This window comes from Onthophagus taurus, chromosome 10 (genome assembly GCF_036711975.1).
Source record: "Onthophagus taurus isolate NC chromosome 10, IU_Otau_3.0, whole genome shotgun sequence".
Taxonomy (NCBI): Eukaryota; Metazoa; Arthropoda; class Insecta; order Coleoptera; family Scarabaeidae; genus Onthophagus; species Onthophagus taurus.
In genome coordinates this window covers 4,909,804-4,936,351 of record NC_091975.1, presented here as the reverse complement: position 1 = coordinate 4,936,351, position 26,548 = coordinate 4,909,804, and the positions used below count along the sequence as shown (strand labels likewise).

The 26,548-nt window shown below is 36.2% G+C and overlaps 1 protein-coding gene across 2 annotated transcripts; it reads left to right on the top strand.

Moving 5' to 3' along the window:
• The first annotated feature begins 4,199 nt into the window (after positions 1-4,199).
• LOC111428264 (uncharacterized) lies at positions 4,200-26,055 on the top strand. 2 transcript variants are annotated; one of them, XM_023063715.2, is made up of 6 exons: positions 4,200-4,423; positions 15,891-16,099; positions 16,722-16,860; positions 24,402-24,535; positions 24,589-24,793; positions 25,302-26,055. In XM_023063715.2, the coding sequence occupies exons 1-6, from the start codon at positions 4,369-4,371 to the stop codon at positions 25,385-25,387; spliced, it is 828 nt and encodes a 275-aa protein (XP_022919483.1). In that variant the 5' UTR covers positions 4,200-4,368; the 3' UTR covers positions 25,388-26,055. The 2 variants fall into 2 exon arrangements, with proteins under 2 accessions (XP_022919483.1, XP_022919482.1); XM_023063714.2 differs by having other exon boundaries at positions 16,722-16,869.
• The last annotated feature ends 493 nt before the right edge of the window (positions 26,056-26,548 follow it).

Sequence of the window (26,548 nt, the reverse complement as noted above, 5' to 3'; positions counted from 1 at the left end):
GATTATCGTGAGTTTCGCGCTCATTCAAATTAAGTTTCGTGTTTAGCGGCTATACCAAAACAATCTGTTGCTTTTCGGGGACGAATTTAATTTATATTCAGCAAATATCATTTGGAACAGACAACGACAGAATGAGATTAAGAAATAATCGGGGAGTAATCGAAATATATTTAAAATTAAATTTTGAAATCGTCACTATCGTTTGCCAGCGTCCAATTGGGAACAATGAGTAGACGGAAATGTTGAATAAAATGCATACCGAGTCCGCACACCGATTTTCCCGAGCTTTCGGAATTTCCCGACGGCTACATAGGCTGTATTCATAATTCACGGCTTAGTTTCGTTCTTTCTACCTTTGCCTTGTACTTGTTTCATATACAAGGGAAATTTTATGTCCACCCTCTCATTAATTAATTAACGCCTTTGTTTTAAAATGACATTTACCTACTCTACAACAAGAGTTGAGAATAAATTTCGTTAGTTGTTAATTGTAAAGTAACAATCCGTTTTAATTTATTAAATTTTAGAAATAATGTTTATAATTTAAGTTAAGGGAAGCAAAGTTCTATCGCCTTTAAGATGATAAATTCAGTGGCGGCCACCCTGTTGACCCAAACTTCAGAGTATTTACTTCGGACAACGTTGCAATTAGTCTATTCCAGTCGACTGTAAACATCGGAGAACCCCTGAATAAATAAACTACTGTGCTAGTCTTGCGCCATTCTGCACAAAACGCGCTGTAACAACACATACAAAGCCGTGCTAATTGCGCGCCGATTTTCGATTACTTTCGCCGTTTGCGCCACCCCTTAAATAATTAAGTTTCGCTTAAATTTTAAAGTGCCTCGAATTTTGGCTTTCGTATTTTCGCCCTACCATCCCTTGCAACTCGAATAATAGCCCTGTTTTGGCTAAAGTCCGAAGTTTTGGGAATCCAATTAGCGAAATAATAAATTTTACCGAGCGATTAACCCTTAAGGGGATAAGTACTAAGGTAATTTTGAGTTATTACTTAAAATTTTTTATTATAAAAAGAGACATAAAACTTAATAACCAAAGTTATTAATAATAAAAAATAATCTTGATTCGAAATATGTTCGTAAATTGTGAATCAAGAGAATCATAAAAAGTTTCGCTATTTCCAACTCGGGTTTAATTCATTAGAGTTTAATTTTTAGCCCTCCTTTAAACTAAAACTGTTTCTGGTTCGAGGTAGAGTTACGAATCAACCCCTAGAAAGTTTTACGCTCCCCCAGGTATACGAGGAAGTACTCACACGCGTTCACTTTACCAGGAACTAAATTGAATCAAGTGGAGTCGTTTTATCGTACCTCCCAGATATAGAATCACGCTGTTTAGCTCCGCATTCGGTTTTCGGGCCTTCGTTGTTATCGCCGGAAGTTTCTCTTGGCCGAGCTGGCGGCGTCCACTGTGCGGTACATTAAGCGTTCTCATGCCGCAAAATCTGCACTGTGCGCCGTGTAATATTGGGGCGAATTAATGCCGATCTGCCTCAGCGGACTCGTACCGCGTATTACTTCCGGTAAATTAGGACCTTCGGATATTGCCCACAACGTTTTGCCATTGTGTAGCTCCAGTTCAGTGTACCACCGGTGCAAAAGCTTCATCTACCGAGAAATGTCAATAAGGTTTTTAAAGCGATTTTCAGAAAATTAAATCTAAAGTATCAACGTGTTGTTGAATTGTAATTGTTTTAATTCGGTTACAAACTAAGGATTAAAAAAGCTTTTGAACTGAGGATTTCAACCACCGAATACATGTTACATAATCGGGTGTTATTAACGTCAATCGCGCATTTATGGGGAAGCCTTAAAATACGTTAATGTAACAAATCGCCCGTATTTTGTAAAAATTAATATTTGTAATAAAATTCTAACGCTTCAATTAACTGAGAAATCATTATAAATATTGTAACCCTTTTGAGAACTATGATAAATAATGTTAATAAGGTGTAATAATGTTGTTAAAGTTATTTTGAATTGTCTTTGAAAATGTCCCGTCTATCAAACCAGATATTTTTTTTGCAAAAATACTACGACTTATCTTTACCCCTATTATGGTCATGAAAAGCTTAAATTTTTTATTACCTTACATAATTGACAAAAGTATCAAAAAAAATCACAGTACCAATATTAGTAATTGGTCGGGTTACTTTAGAAGTATGGCTTACAGGATGAATAGGCACAACAATGCCTTGAGCACAATGATCCGATAAATGAGTGTCATAGATTCTTGTTTCGAAAAGATTAAGAGAAAATTTGTTGTTTAAGTTGAAAATTTATTAGGTCATGTAAATAGCTACATACTATTTTCTTTTGTGCATTTGTCATTTGAATACCTTTGCTACCAAATAATTTTTCGTCAAAAAGATAATTTATGTTAATGTAGAAGATATTTTTGCTATGGTGGTATAACACCACATCATGCCAATTCAGTCTAGTATTAATTTTACCTCCAATATATACGTAATTATTAGTGGTTTTTGGAAATAGCAAATAGGCGGAAAAAATTCTTTTTAGTTTTCTGAAGCAAATTGCTCGAGTAAAAGCGTTGCCAATAATTTAACCCGGGATTAAGCGCTGCCAAAAACGGGGCGGTACAGTTCGGCTGCGCCGTTTCAGACAAAAAACGAGATGCATCTCAGCGACGGTGTACAATGGCCGTCGGAATTTATGCGAGAATAGATTAGATAGAACCGGGACGTTCGCTATAAAAACAAACTTATTTGTCAGACCGCGGATGGTTCTCTCTGTTTCATCCTACATTTTATACCAGGAGCGCAACAAAAATCTACCCCGAACATCAACCATTCATTCAGCTTTAATCAGAAAACTTCATTGCCTCTATTTAAAAGAGGAAATATAGACCTAACGAAAAAGACATCTACTAAAATATCCAAAATTTAAAAAAGTAGCCAGTGCAGGAATTAACTTTTGAGAAGCTTTACAAATAGATTGACGCCTGAGGTTGCAGCCAGATATTAATGGATGTACAAGCATTATAATGTAATAGTATGCTAAAAGATCTACCATGTTTAATACAGAGATAAATGCGTTATGACTGCTTTTATTAAGATGCAGAACTTTTGGGCAGCATTTCAGACAATTTTGTAACTAGAATCTGCAATCACGCAGAAAATGTTATTAGGATGTGGCTTCCGCATCCGTTGTTGTATACGCTCTAGTTTGATGGTGTGATTATTGCACCATCTTGAATAGCACTGGACATAAAGGATCTTCTTGAACCAAGTTTAGGTTTACCTGAATACTTTTGGTAGAATCGCAATCTTTCCAGAACTGGACGAATCCCTATAAAAAATTACAATCACTTTACGAGATATTACAGTATGATTCATTTATAAATTAATTGTACACAAGCAAACCATTAAGATTAAAACAATATCGTAAATGGAACGGAAACACATACATATACAACGTACAGTATAATCTCACATTCTCACTAATAGTATAAGCGGCTTATAGATTTCATTAATTAAATATATAACTATGGCAAATGCATTTAATTAGTTGATATAATCGGGACAAAGCGCATTAATACTGATGGCTATATCCAAAAGCTATGGATAGCAAAACGTTCGCCTACACTGTAAGGATTGATACGTGTTTACTGTGATGTTGAAATTAGTTTGATAATGCAGATATCTCGAAAATCTACTACCTAATGAAATTTCCATTAGGATTATAACAGCAACGGAAACCCTAAGTTTTAAATAGGAGTTAATGTAGGTTGATATAATGAGCATTGTTTGTGGGTATCTTAAATTACATAAATTCCATTTTATTTATTATCCGTAACGTATGTGGTGCTTAAAGAGATTTACGATTCCAAATTATTACCCCCATGTCATCAAATATTGGTATTTAGTATCGTGATATTTTAGTAAACCACTGATATTAATAACATCATTAAACATATTTGTTGGCTGACCGATTTTGTGTCAAAGATAATCAACTCGAACTGTTTATCGAAAGATTAATTAATTAAACCACATGTCCCGAGATCGGGGTTACGCTCACACACGGCGTCCCTCTCAAAATCTCAAGACCCGTCGAGTCTTCTATCTCCACTCATGACAGTGAGAACCTTCCAGGAGTTTCCAACTCATGCGCAACCCCCTTCCTGCTGGCGTCGACGGCGGCACCAGAATCCCTTCTATTCCAACTGAATAGTCCACGCGCTGTGAACGTCGGGCGAGCTTGAACTTTTATCCGTCATTCAAAAAGCACGCTTTCGATGGAAACGTGATTCCGCGATCTTATGATAAAAAACTGGCGTGGGATGTGAGTTTTCGTGACTACACAAGGCGAGTGTAGAACGTGCGAAGACATGAATGGGGTTATTCTTCTAATCTCTTTCTCCATTACAACCAACTTCTTTAAAGGTAGCTTTAATAAGAATTAATTGTATAAAAAAAATATTTAAATTATATTTATGTTATTTGTTTTGAAAATCGGAAGTTACATTTCTTCGTTCAAATAACACTTTACAGACCCTTATTTGCAATTTGAATTGTAAATGGATATGCGGTGAGCCGCAAACGGCCACTTTAGCAATGTGCATGAAGTCACGCAATTTGTCTCTTTGTGGATATCATTTCTTCGTTTTATAATTTTTTTTTGAGTTTACAAATGCAATTAGAAAGTCCAATTTCTTGTTTCTTATTTCTCGAAACGACTCAAAGGTTAATGATGCCTATTTTTCTTTCTCGTGACTTCACATAGTTGTCTTCATACTTCGCAATTGTTCCCGTTCATTCCCGTTGGTTTTCTGGTAAAGTACCAAGAAATGTTGACTTTGTCGGGAGCGAATTCAAAAATAAATCGTCCGGAATTCGCCCGTTTGAGGCAGACAACAGCAATGGTAATTGTTTTGGGTAAATAAATAACAGTTGTGTCTTTGTGAATAGTTACATTTTCGACATAAAACGTTTAGAAAACACGTTTTGACATCATCACAAAAAAGGGAAAATTAATTAAAAATGTAATTAGAATGTTGTGCGAGTATAATGTTTGCTTATTCTTTTATTCGAGGCGCCGTTTTCAGAGGGCAAACCTTTTCCTTCCGTCTCGATGACGTTTTTCAATTTTTCCAGTCGCCGATCAAAACCCAAACCGTCGCGCGAGGCGCAATTAAAATATCTGTCACTTCCATTTATTTCGACACGACCAACCCGGTATTTCGATTACTAGTTCAACACGCGAATAAAATCGACGTCGGAGTGGATGATATGCCATTAAGAGTACCGGATTTGAAATTTAAAACATAAATTTCATTCGAACAGTCAAAAACTATTATTTTACATAGATATGGCATATTTTTCGTTTTTAGCTTAATTGGAAACTACACCCACAAAAACCATTAAGCACCATTTTTATCGTTTTCAAAAAAAAAATTTACATTAACTTTAACATACTAAATTTTTTGACGCCAACTTTTTCAGCGAAAAACAGACAGCGTTAGTGGTTTATTTCTGATAGACGACCTCTTTTAGATTTTCAGCATCAACCAAGGTCTTAGCATTCGCCGCAGGAAGATGTTAAATTTTATATTACCCAGAGCACCCGTCAATTCACCCTAACATTGTTGCCCTCTACTCGCAGTATGAGTATATATTTTAAATTCTTAACTTGTTTACTCCCACTCGCTAGTTTTTGGTAAACTTCCCCAACTACTACACAATATTCCAACGCTATATTGAATTAAAAAAAAAGATAAGCACATCAAAGTTAATTAATTATTATAATTTTAATCTTGGAAGTTATCCACGTTCTCAAGTTTATACGTTGAAATATTTAGCATGTTCAACAAGCGAATATAAACTAATAAACTTATTACAACATTACAAACAATCTGTGGCCGTAACGTTAATTTCTCTTTTTACAAATGCAGTTGTTGGTTTTAAATTATTTTGAACTTTTGCTGGCCGTGCAATTCTATAAACAACAATAACCACAACGTGCTCGGTTCGAGAGCAAAAATACATTTAAAAAATCAGCCGCATGCACAGGTTTAATTTAAATGTTCCTATTGTGTATAAACAATGCAGCGTTCATTTTGTGTTTATTTAAATAATTAAATAAATAAATAAATATATATTGTGGTATTCAATTTAATTAACATGTAAATTTAAATTCATGACTTTCCAGAGACTTTTGAGCAAAGTTAATGCGTTTCATTTATAACAAAAGTATATGCACAAATAATAAAACCAAAAGGTTACAAAATGTAATAATTTTAATGCACCGGGTGGAAAATCGTTTTGGCAAACACCGTCTAAAATATTACTTCACGTTACACAACTATGATGAATATTACAAAATATCTCGAAAAGCAGAATTAATGCAAACCAGTTTAAATCATAAAGTTTCATGGTAACAAAAAAAGCTACAGCGAAAACAAAGAGATTGGAGAGAGTAAAATCCCGCGGATTATATTTAGATTCGCACTCGAATGTCGTTTTATAGAAGGAGAACCATCTGGTCGCTTATATAAATTATTACCGCACCATCTGCTATCCTCTAGTGGCCGTGCACACCACCTCTAAGCGACAAATAAATAACACAATAAATCGTAATTCCTCTTTGAGTCCGAAACCGAGCTCTCTCTAGCGGCACTTTGGTTATTAATTGCTCTTGTTGCAAAAGTGAGCTCGTACGGAGATAATGTTCGGTGGACACCTTGGATACGGGCGCGAACATTGTTTACTAATGGGTATAGTTAGCCCAGCAGGTCACCCTGAACCCGATGTACATTTCATGCGCGGAGGGTATCGTGCTCGACTACGTTCTTTAATTAGGGGAAGCCCCGGAGTAATTGGGAACACTTTAGCAAACTATGCATACATTCAAAATTTCGTTATGGCCTGTATATTAAATATGCAAGCTGCACTTATCGCGATTAGTATTTCAAAATATCGAATTTGCATTCTATTCACCTTCAAAAAAATTCTGACAGCAATAAATTTCATGTCCTTAATATAAAACTCATTACGGTGATTGTAACAGAAAAATAAAAAAATGATTTCATAAGCGTAGGAACGGGACATGAATATGTATGGACGGACTTTCCAATGCCGCTGCTACTGGGTTATCTCGCAGCACAGCGCGAAATCTAATCAAGCCATCCTGGGCGGTCTACGTAGGCACGTTGACTCATCAAATTATGGCGGATTATGTTCTTACGGGGTCTCTGCAACCTTTCGCAATCAATAGAACGAGCGTTGGATACTGTATCTCTAGCCACAAAACCTTAATTCTTTTTCTATCCGTACTAACGATGCTTCTGGATTATAAAATCATCTGCAGGATTTTTCGTTATCTATATTAATTTAATGATTAGTATGAATTAAAATCAATGTATGAAAGAAGACTTTCTGCAAATAGTTGTGCAATCTTGCCATTCCAATCTGTCAGACGCTACACGTTTCTATACATAGTTTCCTATACTAAGCATCATAACATAACGTCCTCCATCACATCATCTTTCCATTGTGGTGTCAATTCTATAATTGTCTTCACTTTTCTGTGTTTCTTATGCAAACTAATCATTATTAACATAGCTTCATATCTTAAAAACATATTAATTCTTTTTGATTACCTTTTATCTCATCACTTCTTTAATAATTAAAATGTACACAATAATGAAAATTAACAAGGTGTGGTAAATAAAAAAAGGCTCGTACAAAACCCTCTGGTGATAATCCACTAAAATAAACGCATATGTGACATGGTGATTACAGATGATGAATGCTTTCGAGGGGCAAAAAGGTCTTTTCCGTTATTAAATCGGAGCAAAAACCGAAATTATTTTATGACCCTGCTGTTATTAGCGTATTACAGGGGAGGTAGAACAGGTCACGCCAACCGACGATGATGACTCGCTATATACCTCCATTTCTCGTCGACTGGTAATCCTTGTAGGTCGTTAAAAATTATTGAGTATTACGCTGGGTGGTAGTTATGAACATGTTCGTAAACGAGATTGTGCACCCGATAAAGGTTGGCATTATATTCCAATAAACCCGATGATTCATATTTTTTTTGTGTGTAGGGCGTGTTCTTTTATTATTAATTTTAGTAAATTGGTGTAATTTGCTAATAAGAAAAAAATGTATACACGGAAATAAAAACGCAAGGGTATTTTTGGAAAGCTTAAATTAAGTGTGCAACGTAAAAATAAAGCTCACAGAACATAAATAAGCGTTCTGAATCCGATAAGCGTGAGCTCCCTACCAACGGTGATATATCAAGGGAAGAGACACATTTAACGACCTTGTAAATTACCCCTAAAGTGTAACAAAATGAATTTATTTAATTTAAATTTAATCCTTATTTGAGATTAAGAGAAGATTATTCTCTTACATAAAACTTCTTTTATATTAACTTTTTGTCTTAAAACTTCAGGGTAAAGTAATAATTTTATCGGGAAAACTTTTTTGTAACCAAACTTAGCACTTCCATCTAAAACTAACTTCTAAGAACATCGCTTATAGCGTCTGAAGTTATAGATTTCGCAGCTTCGAAACGAATAGAACCGAATACACGAGGTCCAGATGTGCCGAATGATAAATGGACCATCTACGTTTATTTTCGGAACGAAGATCTCGTGTTGTGACCATCGGTGACTAGACGGCGTGTCACCTGCATTTACCGACAAAGAAACACCGTAAATACTATTTATACAACATATACGACACGGTAAATCCGGAAGTCTGGAGAAAACCTTGTGTCTTAGTTCTATTTGCACTGCAATTACCATTCATTCTCAGAATAAAACGGCAAAACGGAGAAAAAGAAACCTTTAAATGTCAAGTGGGTAAATGAAAGGGCTCGTTGCTCCTTTTCTAGATTCTCTCCGCAAGATCCGAGACTCGGGATATTTTAGTCTGTAAAATCTTAACGTTTACCTCCTACTAAAGTTACACCACTTTAACATTTTAACTTTAACTTACTTTGTTCAAAGTAAAATCTTATTCTAAAATGTTCCATATTAACTTAGTTTCTAATACATAAAAAATTTAAGTGGTTAATCAATACGAGAGGGTAAAGTTGTGAAACCACTTCCGGTTTTAGGGCAACGCCAAAAGCCCTTTGCGTCGCAAACGCAAGGTGGCGAAAACAAGTATTTGTACAGTTCCGTAATGTAAACACGATGTTTACGCCGGGGAAATTATATTTATTTACTTTGTTTATTCTGGACGCGAGACGAAGAGGGGAAGTTCGTCGTGTGGAACTTGACGCGGTTAACAAACTGCGAGTGTTATAAAAATATTTCGTGTTTGCAAGTTCTAACTACATACACGCTCACTCCACAGAGTTTGCCGTCGTCGTAGTCCCTATATTTGTCGATGGCGTGGCACGTATTTGTTGTGTGAATTTCGAATTAACTCTAAGAGAAAGAAAAATCTTCCAATATAGTTATGCAAATAGTTCTTTCTTAATCTTGTTTTCCACGATCAAGAATTGATCATTAAAGAAGTCGCAAAACTCGCATCAACGGACTTCCAAAAATACCATCAGAAACCTCGTCAGCTATTCCTAAGGGAAGAGAGGAACCTAGTCTTTGGAGCTGAAACACTTATTTCCAGCTTCTGCTCCCGTAGGGTTCCATTGAAATTTTCCGTCGTTTCATCTATGGGGGCCAATGGCCCGGAAAACACCGGCGAAATAGCAGTAAACATTCTTTATTGTACCAACCGAGCAGCAGTTTTAATAAAGAGGGCTCCATAGCAGCATGCACGACTTCTTCTCCCCTTTTCTAAATTGTCCTTTCTCGACGAGACAAAATCAATGACTCGAAGGCGTGTCTACCAACCGTTATGAGCAATTTCTTTTTTCAAAACGTCTAATTGCTACTATCAGGTTGTTATTTTTTATGTGAAATGAGAAACATAACAAGAACTTTTTATTTACTCTTATTATTTAATCAATAAGTAATTATTCCATACAACCAACGTTAAAGGTTCAAAATCAATAATATATTTTTGCAATAAACGTTTCGCATAATATCTGCGGTTAGATCGTCGGTGAAGTGGAAAATCCGCTACACATCACGAGAATTTATTGTGGTAATACGAACAGAGTAACGATTTCATAACGTTTTCGCAGAGGGTTTTAAAGAAACGACACTTTGCGTTCGTCTGCAAAGTATAAGAAATGGAAACGGGGTTGGAGTTATAAAAGTTTTGCTTCTTTCTTATCAAATAGTTCCAGTACATGCAACCAGTTTAATGCGGGTCACGTAAATCGCAAGATCTGTATCGACAAACGTCATTTAAACAACGTGAGATTAAGATCACATTAAAAAATAATTTTCTTTTCATATAAGATTTTAAATAATTTCTTGTATGCAAAAAATGATTTTGAGAATTGATATAACAACGAGGGTCAGAAATTTGGTGTTGCTGGTCAGTATGTGACATGTGTATGGAGTAACAGAATTCGAATAATTTCATTTTGCACGGCTGGTGACACCGGAATGCCGCAGCCGGGCGGTTAAATAAACAGTATGCATTTGATATCCCGGGTTAGGCTCCCGGAACGGGTAATAAATTTCCCGATTTAACTGAGTGTACCCTTTTCCTCCCCGTACCGAATCGTATCCCGTTTTGGACCCTTTAAATTGGGGACACAGAATCAGCATGTTAAAATAAGGCTGCCAATTTGGCGGAACGGACGACCGGTTAAGCGGAAAAATTGTGTGTCCATTAAACAGAAGGTTCCGTCGAATAAATTTCCATCCGCGGAAGAATTACGTGGGAAATCGACAAATTGAAGACGCAGGAAGTTTTGCGCAAGCAGCAAAAAAAATTTAATAGGTGATTAAATCGAGGGGAAAGAACAAAGTAAAGCGAAAATGGGTTCCGATAAAGAAACTCTAAGCAACGCAATATCACGTTAATGAGATGTTTACTGTAAAGAAAATCTTGTTTTTCTTTTCGATGATAATCCCCTCTACATTATAGCTGTGTAGTAATCTTGTTATCTTTACACGTTCCATTTCGGGGTATCTGGTAAATGAGCCCTTGATTGCCAAATTGCCTCCAACGAAATCCATGTTTGTTTAGTTGAATGGCATTAAGGTACCCTGCAAGACAATCCGCCGTATTCAACCGATCCTCCTGCGGAGATTATGATAAGGACTCAACAACAAGCGAATTAACAACAAGAACATTCACAACAAGAATCTTCACGACAAGAACTCCTCTTTAAGTTTCCTTCAAAATACTTGATAGATCATTTCGAAACTCCTTTTTTTATCTCGAAATAATTCGAACTAGTTAGAAAAAAGTGCCCGGTGAAATTGGCAAAAAGCTACATGTGGAGCCCTTGTCGATCACGTATAGGGCGATTAAAAAAAACTAGATGAAATATTGCTTCGGCGCTAGCTTGCCCACTAACGATCCTAAAAAAACGAGAAGCTTTAACAGTTTTTCTTTTAATAAACGCCGCCGTTCCAAGTTCAGAATTTACGTCGATTGTAATCAAATACACGGCCCTTATAAAAAGCCCTTTATTGCCTTAATAAATATTCTCCAGGCCGTTGGGTGGTTCGTAACCATAATCCAGTACCGTAAGGGTCGTAATTATTATAAATAGCCGGTAGATTTTTTTTTTGAAATCGATTTTTTAGCACAACCCAGTATCCATGGCAATTAGAACCGATTCAATGACGTCGTTAGTGTCCCCGGTAATTATCAGGGATAGATTTGTAATTACAACCGCTATTAACAGCACTACACAAGCGATAAGCCCAGGTGCTAAGTCCCATTACATATTAAACTTGAACATTAATTCAATTTGTATAAATTTTGTAACTTTGTATAATCTTTGATGCAGAAACTCTTACGATTAACTACGAACATTTCGCTATGATTATTACTAAACATTTCAGTTGTTTTCAGCTTACGATTCTCTGTTTTCGTACCTATTCCAAGTGCAGAACTGGGTGAGCCACAATGCTAACGGAATTACTTACAGGCGGGTGCCGCAACTTTGTCTCGGTTGTCCGCAACATTAAATCACGAATTCCGGGCGACTTGGACCAAGCCCGGTCCTGTGTACTACCCGCAGATACCACAACTTTTGTGCGCGAGTTTATTGTATTCGTCGGTGGTTACCGGCAGCTAAAAGACATCCCTCGGGCGCAAACGGCGATACTGTGAAAATATTGCCGTGGTCCTCCGAAAATAACACACCAACTTGGTTCCTTTTACTTCTTCTCCTCGAGGCTACCGTGTCGTTTCTGTATATAAACTCGGAATTTGCAAGTAGACAGCAAAATTTCAGGTTGGTTTCTATTGTTACAGTTTACGATAAAAGAAGACGTAGTAAAATAGTCTTCTATCTTTATTTATTTGAAATTCGATTTTTATCTATACACAGCTATAAGGTAGAGAGCATTTATACAAAGCACTATAATTAATTATATTAATGTTCAAGTTGTTCGACCATATAATTGTATTAGTATGCATTACACATAGATTAATGAGCTATAAATTCATATACTTAATAATGTATGTGACGTGTTAATCCTTGTGTAAATTCTAACATTGTCTTCGATAAATTATTGCAGAATTATCTATTGTTTCTCAAAAAAATATATAATATTTTGATGTTATGATATTGATACAATAAAAAAAGACAATTTTATCTCACCAAAAATAAATATTCAAAACTTCCTTAGTCTTAAACTACCGGGAATTTCATATAACTCGCAATATAAATATGAATGCAGTTACGAAACTACTATGCACTTGCACTGTTTAACATAAAATGCCACGTAGCTTAATAGTACAGGCATTGGGTACTTTAGCAAAGGAAAAGTTTTGCTTGGAAAAGGTGACGTCTTTAAGATAACTCTTTTCATCTGAAGAGAAGCACGGCTAAACCCGAATTTTTCAAATTCTAGATCTAGTGTTAGTTCTGGTTTTACACTAGCACTGTTTCCATGTAGAACTAACACTATACCTAGAACTAGAAACATTCGGATTTAGCACTGTTTCTATGTAAAACTAACATTATATCTAGAACTAGAATCATTGGGGTTTAGCCGCACGTTTCTAAAGACGGCTAAACCCGAATGATTCTAGTTCTAGGTATAGTGTTAGTTCTAGTTTTACACTTGCACTGTCACTAGAACTAACATTAGAAATAGAACTAGAAAGTTTCAAGTACACACGAAGACGCACGGCTAAATCTGAATATTTCTAGTTCTAAGTCTAGTGTTAGTTCTAGTTTTAGTTCAATAAAAATATGCAACTATCGCTACCCAGGTACGCCCTGGTTTCTATGGTAAACATATTTTTGTATATTGCATCTTAAGTGAAATTTACTGTATTATTTTACACATTGTTTTTTATATCAATCATCTCTAATGAAAATCGTAACTGTAATAAAAATAATAAACAATCATTTCGTGAATATCAAAAGATAAATATTCATCTCAGTAGCGCTGTTTCACTTCCGTACCCTATAGGAATAATAAATGGCTAAGTACTCGTGAGATTTCAACTTGAAACTCGGCATATTATTACTACCACGTTTCAAGCAGTTTAATTTTTTCCTTTTCCCTGCCAGTTAATTTACCCGACGAGCTGAAAATGTGAAATATTAAATTATGGTTTGTAACGAATAGAGGGAAAAAAATCTTATATTTTATTAACAATTTTATAAAAAAACAAAACCGTATAAATCAATTATCGTAGTGTAAATAAAACCGTGCAGAATAAATACGCCAGTTCGACAATATTTCTTTCTGAATGAACAGAAAAAAAGATCATATTAAATCGGGTGCGATACATTTGTTTATAAATCAAACCGCACGACCAACACCGAAAACGCGGCTATGGTTCGAAGCAATACAAAATGTCATATAAATAACAAAACTGTCGTATTAATTAACGTACAAACACCATGGTGCCACGTGACAATGCACTTATGGGTATGCCGCGCACCAACGTTTCGCGTACAATACATAACACCAATGTCACATGTGGGCATAAACTTTATTAAATTTCGGTCGAGCCGCCCGGTGCAATCGACAATTATAGCGTTGAGAATACTGTAATCAAATATTATATTGCGCAAAACCAGATTTCCCCGAAAAATTCTTTTTAACGCAATTTTTATTGTTTATCGCAAAAAGGAAAACTTGTTTGATTTGGAAGAAAAAAATAGATTGGTTGGAAATTGTGCATTTCCAATTTCAAATTATCCACATTACGAGAACGAGAAGGATAGAAAATAAACACCAAATGATTGTACTCGATCACAACAACGAAAAACAAATCACCCAATACGAGGAAATGTTAATTCAAAATCGAATGAAGCGGTTTTTGTTTTTTCAAAGAATCAATAATAAATTGCTGGGCAACATAATACAGTTCTGTTTAAATTTTGAACGGGGTAATTAATAATATATTGTCGTCTGGGAAAGTGGGAGACCCTGTACCGGAGTTTTCCGGGCCACATTCAAAACTACATAAATGTGAACTGGCTTTTCAGTGAAGCAGTTGTCAGCTTAGGGATTGCACAGAAATCCTCGGGCGCTGGGAGACAATGCGGAGAACTGACGGGAACGTAATAAATCCGTCCTCGGAAAATGTCATACTCGGAAAATTTTAACGAGGTTTTCTCTCTTTGCGGTAAAACCAAACAGGACCAGGCAGCAAACTCTGTTTGCGTGAGCGAACTAATTTTAACGTTAATAGAAGAACAAGAGCTTTTCAGATTGCTCTAAACCAAAGTAGTTTTATAAAACAATTTCAATTAAAATTTTCTTAAAACAGAATCCTCTTATTTAGTAATACTTAACATGACTATTATTAACGATCTTCATTTCGATACATCTTCATGCAAATACATGCATAGATAATCGCTTAAAAGCCAATATGCATGACGGTATTGATCAGATTGTAACCAATCAACATGATTTGATCCGGTCCACAACGGATTCAGGCTATTCACGTTGTAAATCAAAGCATTGATACGAAGACATCACATATGAACGAACACATACGACATATGCACTGCAGGCGGTTTTTGCCTAAAACATTTTACCCAACCTAAACGAAAATCCTAAAGACCAGCCCAATGGCAATACGCGAAGGCAATAAATTTGGGATTAACCGGCGCGATCCGATAGCATTTCAATATCCGACCTATTTGCCCGACCACACACAGAGTAATCCATAAATGCAAAGGGAAAACGATACAGGTAAATCAGCTCTGATTTATTTCCATCGTATACAATACACTCTAATCCCTAAATTTCAAGACCATCGAAATATTGATGAATTTAGGAAATAAACAGAAACTAAATTTATCAAAAAACTAACATTCTGGAGATTCTTCTTGGTGACAATCCATGTAAATCTTTTAAAACCTCATGAAGTGCTGTGTGGACCCAAATAAATAACTATTTGGACATCAAAATCTATCAAATCATTGGGAAATATTGAAAATACTCCGATAATTATTGAAAATATTCATGTAAAAACATCAGAAAACTTAGAAATGATTTCCAAGTATATCCAGAATAATCTTGCAATTATTAAAAGATGTCTAAACGCTTTTGGGTTAATTCTATATTATTATAGATTATAGATGTCAAAAAGTCGTTTTAATAGTTTTTTTATAGAAAAAGTCTGCTTCAAAAAATTCCTCTTAATATTGGAGATATTTTTTTTTTAAATCAATAAAAAGCAAAACTAAAACTTGTCTCAACTCAACCGCCGACTTTTCTGCAAAAGGCAAATCGAAAGTATAACAAACAAACGGGTGTAACGATGTCCTAACGAACTATTCTTCTAATATATTTTGCACTCACCTTACACTCTTTTCTTTCAGGATCGCAATGCCTAAAAGACGTGAAACTGAACATAGATCCGGCAACGGTGAAACTTTATCACGACACCATTCTACATTGCACTTACGACCTAGAGGGCGCTAGTCTTTACTCGGTGAAGTGGTACCGAGGTCAAAGGGAATTCTACAGGTATACCCCAACAGAGTCGACAAAAGTGAAGGTGTTCGCTATTGAAGGATTCACCGTAGATGTAAGTATTCCCGGAGTGGGGAAAAGACATAAATTATTCAATGTGCTCCGAGTTGTATAATCCTGGTCGTGCGACCACTTACCGGATTTTCCGGGACGTGTTCTTAAATATTTCAAGTTCCCGATTTTTAGATGAGTGTTCGATCCGTTCCTGTGTAGAGAATATAAGGAAATTGCTGGCGCGGGAACGTCTAGGTTTAGTTCTATCAAGGTGAACGGGTCTCCTATTGGTTAAATTAGAAATACCACAGGAAATTCCTGATACTGGTTGAGCGCTTAACGTGAAACTATACGGAAAAGTGAGTCGTAAAAGAAATACAGTTTCGACAAAATTACAAAGCTAAGTCCAAATAATATTATTTTCAATATAGCAAGTTTCTAATCATTTCCGAGTTTCCCAACAAAGTCATTCCTTTAGTAAACTCAATATTATCCGTTTTGGGATCGAACAAAAAGACAATTTAGTTCAAAGTTGAGATTCCGGAAGCTCTCTCCATTGGGCAAATTAGAAATGCCACAGGAAATTCTCGAAGTATCCCCGTGGTGGCCAATATCGGGAAGCAGATCGATTTTGTTACCCGCGGGGCGACATCTTTAATTTCCCACTATTTCTCTTGTTGTAGGGAGCGGCTTCAAACAGCACTCAGGTGTACCTGAGGAACATCTCGGACTTCAAGCACTCTGGAAACTTCAGTTGTGAAGTGACCGCAGATGGAAATACGGTGTTTGAAAGACGCGACGAGCAGACCATGCAAGTTGTACGTAAGTACGGTGAGATTTTTCTTTCGTTTAAAGGGGAGCAATTCCCGTGGGGTCAAAGAAACTTTTGGAGCTCGTCTCCAATTTAGACCTCGTATTGCGTTAAACTTTATAACGTGCTGACCAAAGAAACTTTTTAAGATACAAAAATAAATTATAGAAAAGAATAAAGTTTGAAAATTAGATTCAATTAGATCGGAAGAAAGTTATTGTGATATTAACAACCAAAACATCTAATTTAAAATCAAAGAACGTATGTGGGGAAAAAAAGAAGTCGATAAGACGATAACGAAAACGGTTCCCAAAAACTTTTTCTTGTCCCCAATCACACATAAAACCAAGCACCTTATTAGCAGTTTTAGTGAAAAAGTGCCACATAATATTCAAAAAGACGGCTAACTCTCGAGTAAAGGGAGATATATTAATATTGCCCCGGGGTTCGTGCCCCGGCATACAGATTAGAGCCAAATCCAACCCCAATTTTCCGTTTTCCGCTAAAAATTCCGGCGCGCACTGAAATTTCCCGGGGAGGATGTTTAAACAAACTTTATCTGGCGCTAAATGGCTTACAAACGAGCTGGGCAGCGAGTACTAAAAGAAGTAATGCAGCGGCTTTTCGATCGATTCGTTTTCCTTCACTACAATACAAACACTATAGATATAAAACATTATCTTAAAAGGTTTTAAATCGAATGTTAAGGAGTGGAAATGGAGCTTGTATAAGCAGTTTTGTCCCCCTTTCAGTTTAATATACTTTAAGGTAACCCGAGCGAAGAAAATTAAGCAGTAGGGGTGAAAGTTTAAATCTGTTGATTTACATAAAACCCTGCGATATGGGCAAGAGGGCACGAACGCAAAACTGTCGTGGAATACTCAATGTTTGATATACGGTCGTTGGTCACAAAAGAGTTTCACTTTCAAATTCCTACCCGTCTCATCGCCCTCGGATTTTCCCAACCCTAAAGGTGCTTTATGGTTTGGTAAACAGGATTTTCGAGAATTCCAGGACAAAGGGTGTTTAGAATAAGGGGTTTATTTAAATTAGAATAATAAGAATATAAAATACTTTCTTAAAAAAATAAAATCAATTCCAAGAGATTATTTTTACTCCCATTAATTTAGCTCATTAAATCTTATTAAATTTGGTCTTCTTAAATTTCGTCTTCTTATAAGAACAACGTTTCTTAGAGAGCGCCATCATCATATTTCAGGCTGGATTTCAGCTACGATTATAATCTCCCAACACTAACTAAGCACCCAAACCTCTCGTTGGCGGTTGATTAATTGACAACAGAGAGTTAAGGGCGCTAGTCACGTAGTGGGTGGAAATCTCTAACGGAAGCGGGGCAATAGAAAAACATATGTCTGACTTATGTGGGTATCGGAAAGTTCCCGAGAACTTCCTAATACACTTCGACGAAAGTTACCGCAACGGCGGCATTCAATTCGTGCTGCTACTACACGCTGACACGTAGCGAAGCCACCAAGTCACACCACAACGCCATTATGTGCCTCACTTTTGTGATTGTAATGTGTCAAACTCACGCCAACCGCGCGAAACACGCGACATAAACAAAAACTTGGAACCTCCTACTTCCCATGCTTCTTCATACTTTGCATTACTTCGACTGTGAACAATACTCATTTGTCATCGAGAGTCGAGATCATTCCGATTAAACCTCTAGGAGTTATGAACATTTTGGTTTAAGCGAAACAGTTTTTCATCATTTATAAAATAGTGATGGATTATCTTTTTTATGCCAGGTACTGACGTGGTCTAATTTCTTCGGTTTTCAATGACATAAAATGTTTAAATAAATTACTTGAATTAAATTGCTTTAAATATGATCATAAGAAATTTTTTACATATAAGATTTTAGACATAGATATTTTATTTAAATTTCTACTAACAATTCCAATTTAGTTCGTCCCCAATAATTTTTGTCAATAAACTGGGACCAGTCAGAGAGAATCCTAGTTTAGGGTCATCCTAATGGTGCCATCAAAATAATCCCGCACCTTCCCTCTGGACCTAAACCACCAACCTTAGAACTCAGAATCAAATAATTCTGCTCGAAAGAATTGTAACTAACCCCACTGGGGGGATTGACTTTATATTGTAGTATCAATTAAACCAAAGGTCGATGGGGGTCGATAAAGTTTTAAGGGCCGCAACCGTGTAATAGCCGTTCCTTCCCGTTCCTCTTCTACTGATAATGGAATTTTGATTCGAAAGGACGGTTGCTTAATTAAGGGTGACATTCTTCGAACTTCGCCCTTATTTATGGCTCTAAATCGACCTGACGGGTTAATTCCGTCGCACGAAGTCTCGCTTATTTAATCAATCTTAACTGAGTGGAAGTCAACAATTCGGTCTCTCTCTGTTTACCCCCTTCGATGGTAGTATTAAACTTTCGTTGTGGAGACGATTAATTACGTACGATTTAATATAACGTTATAAATTATCTTTCAAACTTATCACAATATTGGGTATTTACACATCTGTAACTGTATACGGTAATATTGGTGTGTTAAACATGTACGTAGATTTTAATTGGTATCTAGCGTCGACAATGTTCGTTACCCGTTGTTTGAACTTAGCAAGTCCAATGGTTCCTTAATTGAGATGTCAACTTGCGATTCCCGGCTTGTTGTATGCCCGCTCAATCGTAATTGCGAATTCCGTCTAGTAATTTGCATACGTATACCACGTCGAGGGCGAGGGTGAGGTTTGTCGAAAACAATGGGGTTGTTCTTTTGGAAATTGTTAACGTGCAGGAAAATGTCATCGAAGCTGTTAAATTATTTTATGAGAAAGTTACCGTAAATGGTGGTTGCTATCACATTACGTTCGTAATTGGACCTGAATCAACTGATGCTGCCATCGAAAGGTTCTCGAAGTTTGGGCGTAAGTACACTCAATCTTCCTCTCTCTTCCATAATTTACATACGCCGTACTGCCAGAGCATTGGAGTCGTTCGACGTTCGCTTCTGGCCTGAAACCGTAATGAATTCATAGTTACTGTTCATCATTTGGGGGTGTGTTCCACCGGGAGGAGTTTTCCTGGGGCGGTTCGGGTATGGTAACTTATGTGGCGGTTTCACAGCTAACGATGAACAATCGGCCTTCCCAGAAGCGCGTCAGTCTTGTGCTGCCGCTGAACGCCTCTCGGGCTGCTTATCAATCATCCCTGGCGCTCGGAATTCACGCTGTTAATCTACGGATCGCTCCGGGGGCTTCGTCTCAGACAAATTAGTGTATGCACGCCGGGACGTCGAAACCCCAATTATCCACTTGCAGTTGGGGACTCACGTTTGACCCATTTAGGGATTTCAATGAATAATTTGCGAGACGTATAAAGTATGGAGGTGCTTTAGGAGGTTCAACTATCTTGAAAGCACCTGGAGACGTTGCCACTTAAACTTGACAATCTAACTGATCGACTCTCTAACACCTTTAGATTACTCACATGAGATCAATGTTTTCAATCGTATTTTCTATTGTTACATTTCGTATTAAGTAATTTTTACTAAAACTTGTTTTGATAAAAGGATTTTAATTTGCAGTTAATTTCGGGGTTCACTGTAAAAAGAACCATACCAGAAATAACTTTTTCAGTCAAGTTTAATTTTTGTACAACGTGAACAAAAGCAGTGAAATAAAGTTGGGTACGATTAGGAAGAGAGAAGAGAAGAGGGTGTTTCGAAGGCTGTTGGAAAAAAACTCGTTGGTTACCAAGCCATCGGACTATGCAAGTTCGCTTTTACTCCACGGCACGGTTTAAACTCTAAATATTTGAAAGTTTGTCGTTAGTTTCAGCGGCAGGAATCCGTTGAATGATAAGTTTTGCGTACCCCAACTTTTAATTGGATATTTCGGCATTGTTTTACCTAGCAATTTAATCCGAAAATGTCCCCATCCACGAAAATTTACAAGTCCGTGTATTAATAACGTGTTTTAGTTGGTGCGGAGGCAAAGCGACCGAGAGAAATCGAAAACAGTCAAATGGATAATTTCCTATTCGGGGTGAGAACTAGAGACTACGAACCTAATCCCATTGAACATGCATGGAATATGAGATGAGGTCCATCCGACTGTATCCTACGACTTCAAAGAAACCGTTTGTTGTTTCCAGTGAGACTACTTCAAGTACCACTTTCAGCAAGTCTACTGGTTGTAAATCAAGGTATACGACCACAAAAATAAGTCGAATTTTCCTAGAAAAATCTATGAAATTGATGTTTTTAGATAAAATAAATTAGTTTTTATAAAGAAAAAAACAACAGGGCGTGGTCAATCTTATGTTTACCATTCGAACAACCCCTTGAACTCGAAGTGTTGTAAATTACCGTTTTTGCAATTTCAATCGACCCCCAGTTGATTTATTACCACCGTTTTCCGAAGAAAAATAGTTTCCCGTCGAATGAGGGTCTCCTCTTTTTCGACATTTCTCGTAAAGAACCCAAAACTCCCTGGGCGGATTCATGTTTATCAATTAGTTCCCTCGATTAATAATGAAGGTTTGTGCTACAGCTACAACTTTCCCCGAGGGAAACGGAGGATTTTCCCTTTCCCTAAAACTTGGAAACGTTCATCCTTAGGGGGCGGTTTACTTATCTCTGCCTGTTTCCCAAATTATTTAGCGGCTACACGCAGATCCGAAACTGACCGATTTGTTGCGGGCTGTTTTAGATGGTTTGCAAACTCCAGAAATAGTTTCAACATTTCTTGTCGGATTGCGAAACTCAATAACTGAAACGTTGTGTTTTGTGTTTAATCTTTTTTTTTCAAACAACAGTATTGCAGTAGAAATATTATTTCTATATTCTTATTTGACTTTTGGAAATTCTAAAAGTAGTTGTTTCTGACGACTATATGTCGCTGAAAAGATCGACATTCCAGTTTATTAGAAGTAACATTGCTGACTTAAAATACGTTTCCAAACACTAACTTTTGAATTATTAACTATATTGTGTCAACATTGTGTGCCAAATTATAGGCGATCAATACAATGCTTTGCAAAAGCGTGCACATTTTCAGCGTTCATTTAAATATTAATAAACTGAATCGACTTGACTTATTTGATTATGCGTTGCCGTCTTTCATAACGAGTAATAAATTATTAACGAATAAAGTTAACCTTACAACATAATGTAATATTTTCTGAAAATTGTATCAGCATTTTCATTACTATTGGATCCTATGTATTAGTTATTATTGCGTAGGTATATGCAATCAACGTTTAATATGCAATTCAATGCATACCGCAGCATAAATGAGTATTTGACGTGGTCATTCGAAATTTACTATTATTGATATTGCCGTTGGTGCAGCACCCGTCCTACAAATTATCATTGACAAGCGGACAATGTAAGTTGATGTAACAGCCGATAAAATTCATTGGCGTGAACCGAGCATCAAAGGGATTCGCGCACATGAGAGGTTTCGATGAAATAGCATCAAACGTGGTACACTATAAAACCGGGAGTATTTATTGGTACCATTCCACCAATAAAACTAGAATACTCAATGCACAATACACGGTAATTGATTAACTCATATGTATTTAATTACCGAAATTCGAAGAGAACGAGCAACGGCAAACAATATTCAGGGTGGGCGGAACTCATCATTAGCGAGGATGCTATTACCACGATTAATCGGAGGCCGCCGTTGAACGTTTGCTAATCGCCATGGCTAGATCCGAATTCAGCCACTAGGGCAAAGCGGAAAAAACGATTTTGGCGTTTGTTATCGTGTCGGATTAAGCGCACCGGAACGGAACTGCTTTGTAAATATACACGTCGACAAAATAGGATTTCGCGCAATCGCTTTTGGACCTAATGGACATCTACACCATCGATATTGCATTGTAACGCCCCAAACACGTCACGTATAATATCCGCTTTTTGTTATCCAATACCACCACTCTTTCGCTAACCCAGCTCTCAGTCAATGTCCAAAAAGCTTTTGTTTCAAACGAAGCCATTTACATAACAAACATGACATCACACATATTATAATTTTAATTACGTATATCTATTTTTTGATGATGAAATGAAACGAATCAAATCAAGTTAGTATCATGGATGTTGTAAACAGTAGTTCAGATGGCAAACATGTTAGCGCATACACAATGTTTGTTGGCTCCTGTTCGTATGCGTTCATTGTAATTCTCTGGGCGTGTGCACAACGTTCTCGGCAAATTGTTTAAATAATTGTTTAATTTCGGCAGTAAACGGACGGCACGTACGAAATTGAAATTGTCCGCCGAGCCGCCGCTGTTGGGATAAATTGTTGGTATTATTTATTATGCGGTTGCCGCAAATTTAGATGACGAGAAACGGACACGCTCCACGCTAATTCGGACGAGGCTCCCGGTATTTACCGCCAGGACCTATATATCTTCTCGAAACACGGCTGTGGAGCACCATTTTTCCTGATTACCGTGCCGGTTTTCAACAATTACACCGTTATGTATGCGCATACGTTACGTTATGGCGGATATGTTTCATGGTTTATTGGTGGTTGTGACAAATTTTTAATTGACAACTCTATACATATAGTGAATTTCACTTAAGATGCAATACAAAAATATATTTCCATAGAAACCAGGGCGTACCTACTTACTTTATCCTACATACAATATAACATGTCAATATAATTTGGCATTACAGTAAAATCTCGATATAACGTTTATAGATTCTAGTTTTAACCGTGGCCGGCTATTGAAAACAGTGCGCATAGGTCACCTTTAGAGCTACTGATCAGAGAAAGAGGCAGGTTATACCCGATTCATATTGGTACATTAAACCATCGTAAAATATCTAAGCAAAATTAGCAAGATACGGTTAGAAGATTGAACAAACTGCAATACTGTGTTACACTGCATTAGGCTTAGAGAAACAGTAGAACTAACACTAGATCTAGAACCAGAAACATTCGCGTTTAGACGGAAACTCAGAGTTATCATAACGACATCACCTTTTCCAAGCAAAACTTTTCCTTTGCAAAATTACCCAATACCTGTACTATTAAGGTATGTTGTATTTTATATGGGACAGTGCAAGTGAATAGTAGTTTCGTAGCTATACTTACTGCGAGTTAATAGAAATAAGAAATAATAAAAAAATTAATTATAGGGTGATTTAATTTCAAGGAACTTGTTATTCAATAAGCTAATTGAATTGGTATATTCCAAAACGATCTAAAAATAAAGTTGGTTCGTTCAATTACTTGACCCGCCGCAGAGCTTAGAAAATATGATTCTGTAAAATCGCAATATAAAGAGAAATTCCTTACACAAATAGAAATGGCGTGTTCGTCAAGGAAAACCAGTGGAATTTTCCCACGAACGAACAATTACCAAAGCGAAAATCGCCCCGGATTCAATTATCCCGAGATCGGAGATTCAATAATTCTTCTATTTGGACCATAAATCGTCCCGCTGATTGCGACGCGCTCGGAAATAATCAGAACGTTTTTTTTTTTTGATAGCAAAATTGATTTTTCCGAAAATTTTTATACCTTAAATCCGTTTCAGAATTACCAGAACACGAACCAAAAATCAGTGTTGGAAGGGATCCTTTAGACGTGGGCGATGTCCTCAAAGCCAATTGCTCATCGCCACCATCAAAACCAAGAGCCGAAATGACCATGTCCCTAAACAATTTCGTGGTAATAAAAAATTAATCTTCTTAAATAAATAATTCTAATATTTGCTTTTTAAGATAAAAATGTCTGATCTATCGAAGCAAAAACCAATTTCCCATCCAGATTGGAGCGACTTAAGTGTAGAAATAAAACTAACCGAGCACTACTTCAAAGACAACGGTGACCTGAAGTTGGAATGTGTGGCCAAAGTGGCCGGAATCTACAGCGATAACGCGGTTCTTTTCTTGGAGAGCGCTCGAAGACACCCCGTCCCTGAAAGAGGTAAGCGAAATGTACGTTATTAATAAAAATGCGAGTGTTGGTCCACAGCCGGACTCTAAACTGTGAAGAGATATCGTGCAAATTTTCTCCGGCGGTATCGCATAAATGGATGAAATTTATTCCGTTGGGACATTTTATTTTTATTTTACGTTTTTTTTTCGAGTCGCGATATTTCAAAGTGAGAAATTTATAAATGGACGGTAGTTTTGGCTACAGGGACATCCACTGCGAATTACGACACTGACAAAATGTCTATATCACTCTCGTTTCGAAGTTATCTAGCAACACTTTTACCTAAAAAACAAAGTTAATTACAACACAAAGATTTATATGACAGCTTTTATGTCATTATTAAAGTAATTTGATAAAATTGAAATGGATGTTTCATTTATTAATTCAATTTTCATTGTAATGTATCATCGCAGTAATTATATATACATTTTAATTAATTAAAAGTATTATCAAAATTAATAAAATTATTAATTACCGTTATTTTCCTCTTTTTCAGTCAGCTACAATATTGCCTCCGCAATCACCAAAAACACAGCTATTTGTCTGATCGGCTTCGTTTTCTCGTATTTAGTGTTAGATTAAATTAGCTCTCTTAAAATAGCTAAAATATAAATGGCAAAGAAAAAATTGTTTTTAAAAATAAGCATTGCTTCGCCATATCGTTTTAAAAAATAAAAAAAATAATTTTTGAAAGGGTAACAACACTTATTATATTTAGATACCAATAATTTTATACATTGTAAATATTTCTACGTAAAAAATACAAAATAAATGAAAAAGAAATGTCAACTATATTCAATAATGTTATCAAAAAAAAAATTAAATAAAATAAACGTCGAATATTGATTTTTTTCTTTATGGTAAATCAAGTCGGTTTCTTGTGAATTCAATTTCTTTCCATCTATTCATATTTGAATTTCTTAAGTAACTTTGAAGTAAAAGTAACTTTAAGAGCTGAAATTAAAAGGACTCGTCGTCTTTTTTTAAGTCGTTCCCTTTTCAAGCTGCTGCTTTCTTACGTGCCCCATTAAGCGTTAAAGGAAAACCAAGCACTACAGGATGACGGATGGAAAATGGCCTAGCACTCCACCGAAAAAGCAAGAAACCGGCATTCTCAACACACTCATCAGCACTTTTGTACTATATACGTTCGTTCGTTTTGCATTAAATACACGTCGGCGGCGACTACAATTGAAAGGAAACGGTTAACTGTGATAATTCGAATAAAAATTTAATGTATATGTAGATAATTTTGTTGTTTTAATTTTATATCCCTTTAAAAGAAATCCTAATGTGTCAAGATCCAACAGAAAGGGTCATTGTATAGATCCGAAAATGTCCCTACAGATCCTTAAGAGGATTAAGATTAACCTTATATCCTTTCACTTCTTTCTTTCTTTCTTGTGAGATCCTTTCGAAAAAGTTTCTAATTTGATCCACCCCATCACTCATCTGGACCGACAGCCACAAAAAAAAAGATAGATTGATATCACGTGACAATCATTGAATTAGTACAAATTGGTAATTATCAATCATCTTCGAAGGGAAAAACGCAATGACGAAATACACGAAAAAATCTAAACTTTTTCACGGAAAAAATCATTTTTAAAAATACTTTTTGATATTTGAGATAGAAATTTTTAAACACAACTACAATTTTAGCAAAATAAATGTTAACTTTAAAATTAATTTAAAATGATTTTTAATTAGTCTTGATATCTCAATTAATTTTTGAGATATGAC

Excerpts from the sequence above, each read along its gene's own strand:
- LOC111428264 (XM_023063714.2), top strand. The coding sequence starts at position 4,369 with ATGAATGGGGTTATTCTTCTAATCTCTTTCTCCATTACAACCAACTTC. Across the intron at positions 24,536-24,588 it reads TGTCCCTAAACAATTTCGTG|ATAAAAATGTCTGATCTATC; the intron begins GTAATAAAAAAT and ends TTGCTTTTTAAG. Across the intron at positions 24,794-25,301 it reads ACACCCCGTCCCTGAAAGAG|TCAGCTACAATATTGCCTCC; the intron begins GTAAGCGAAATG and ends CCTCTTTTTCAG.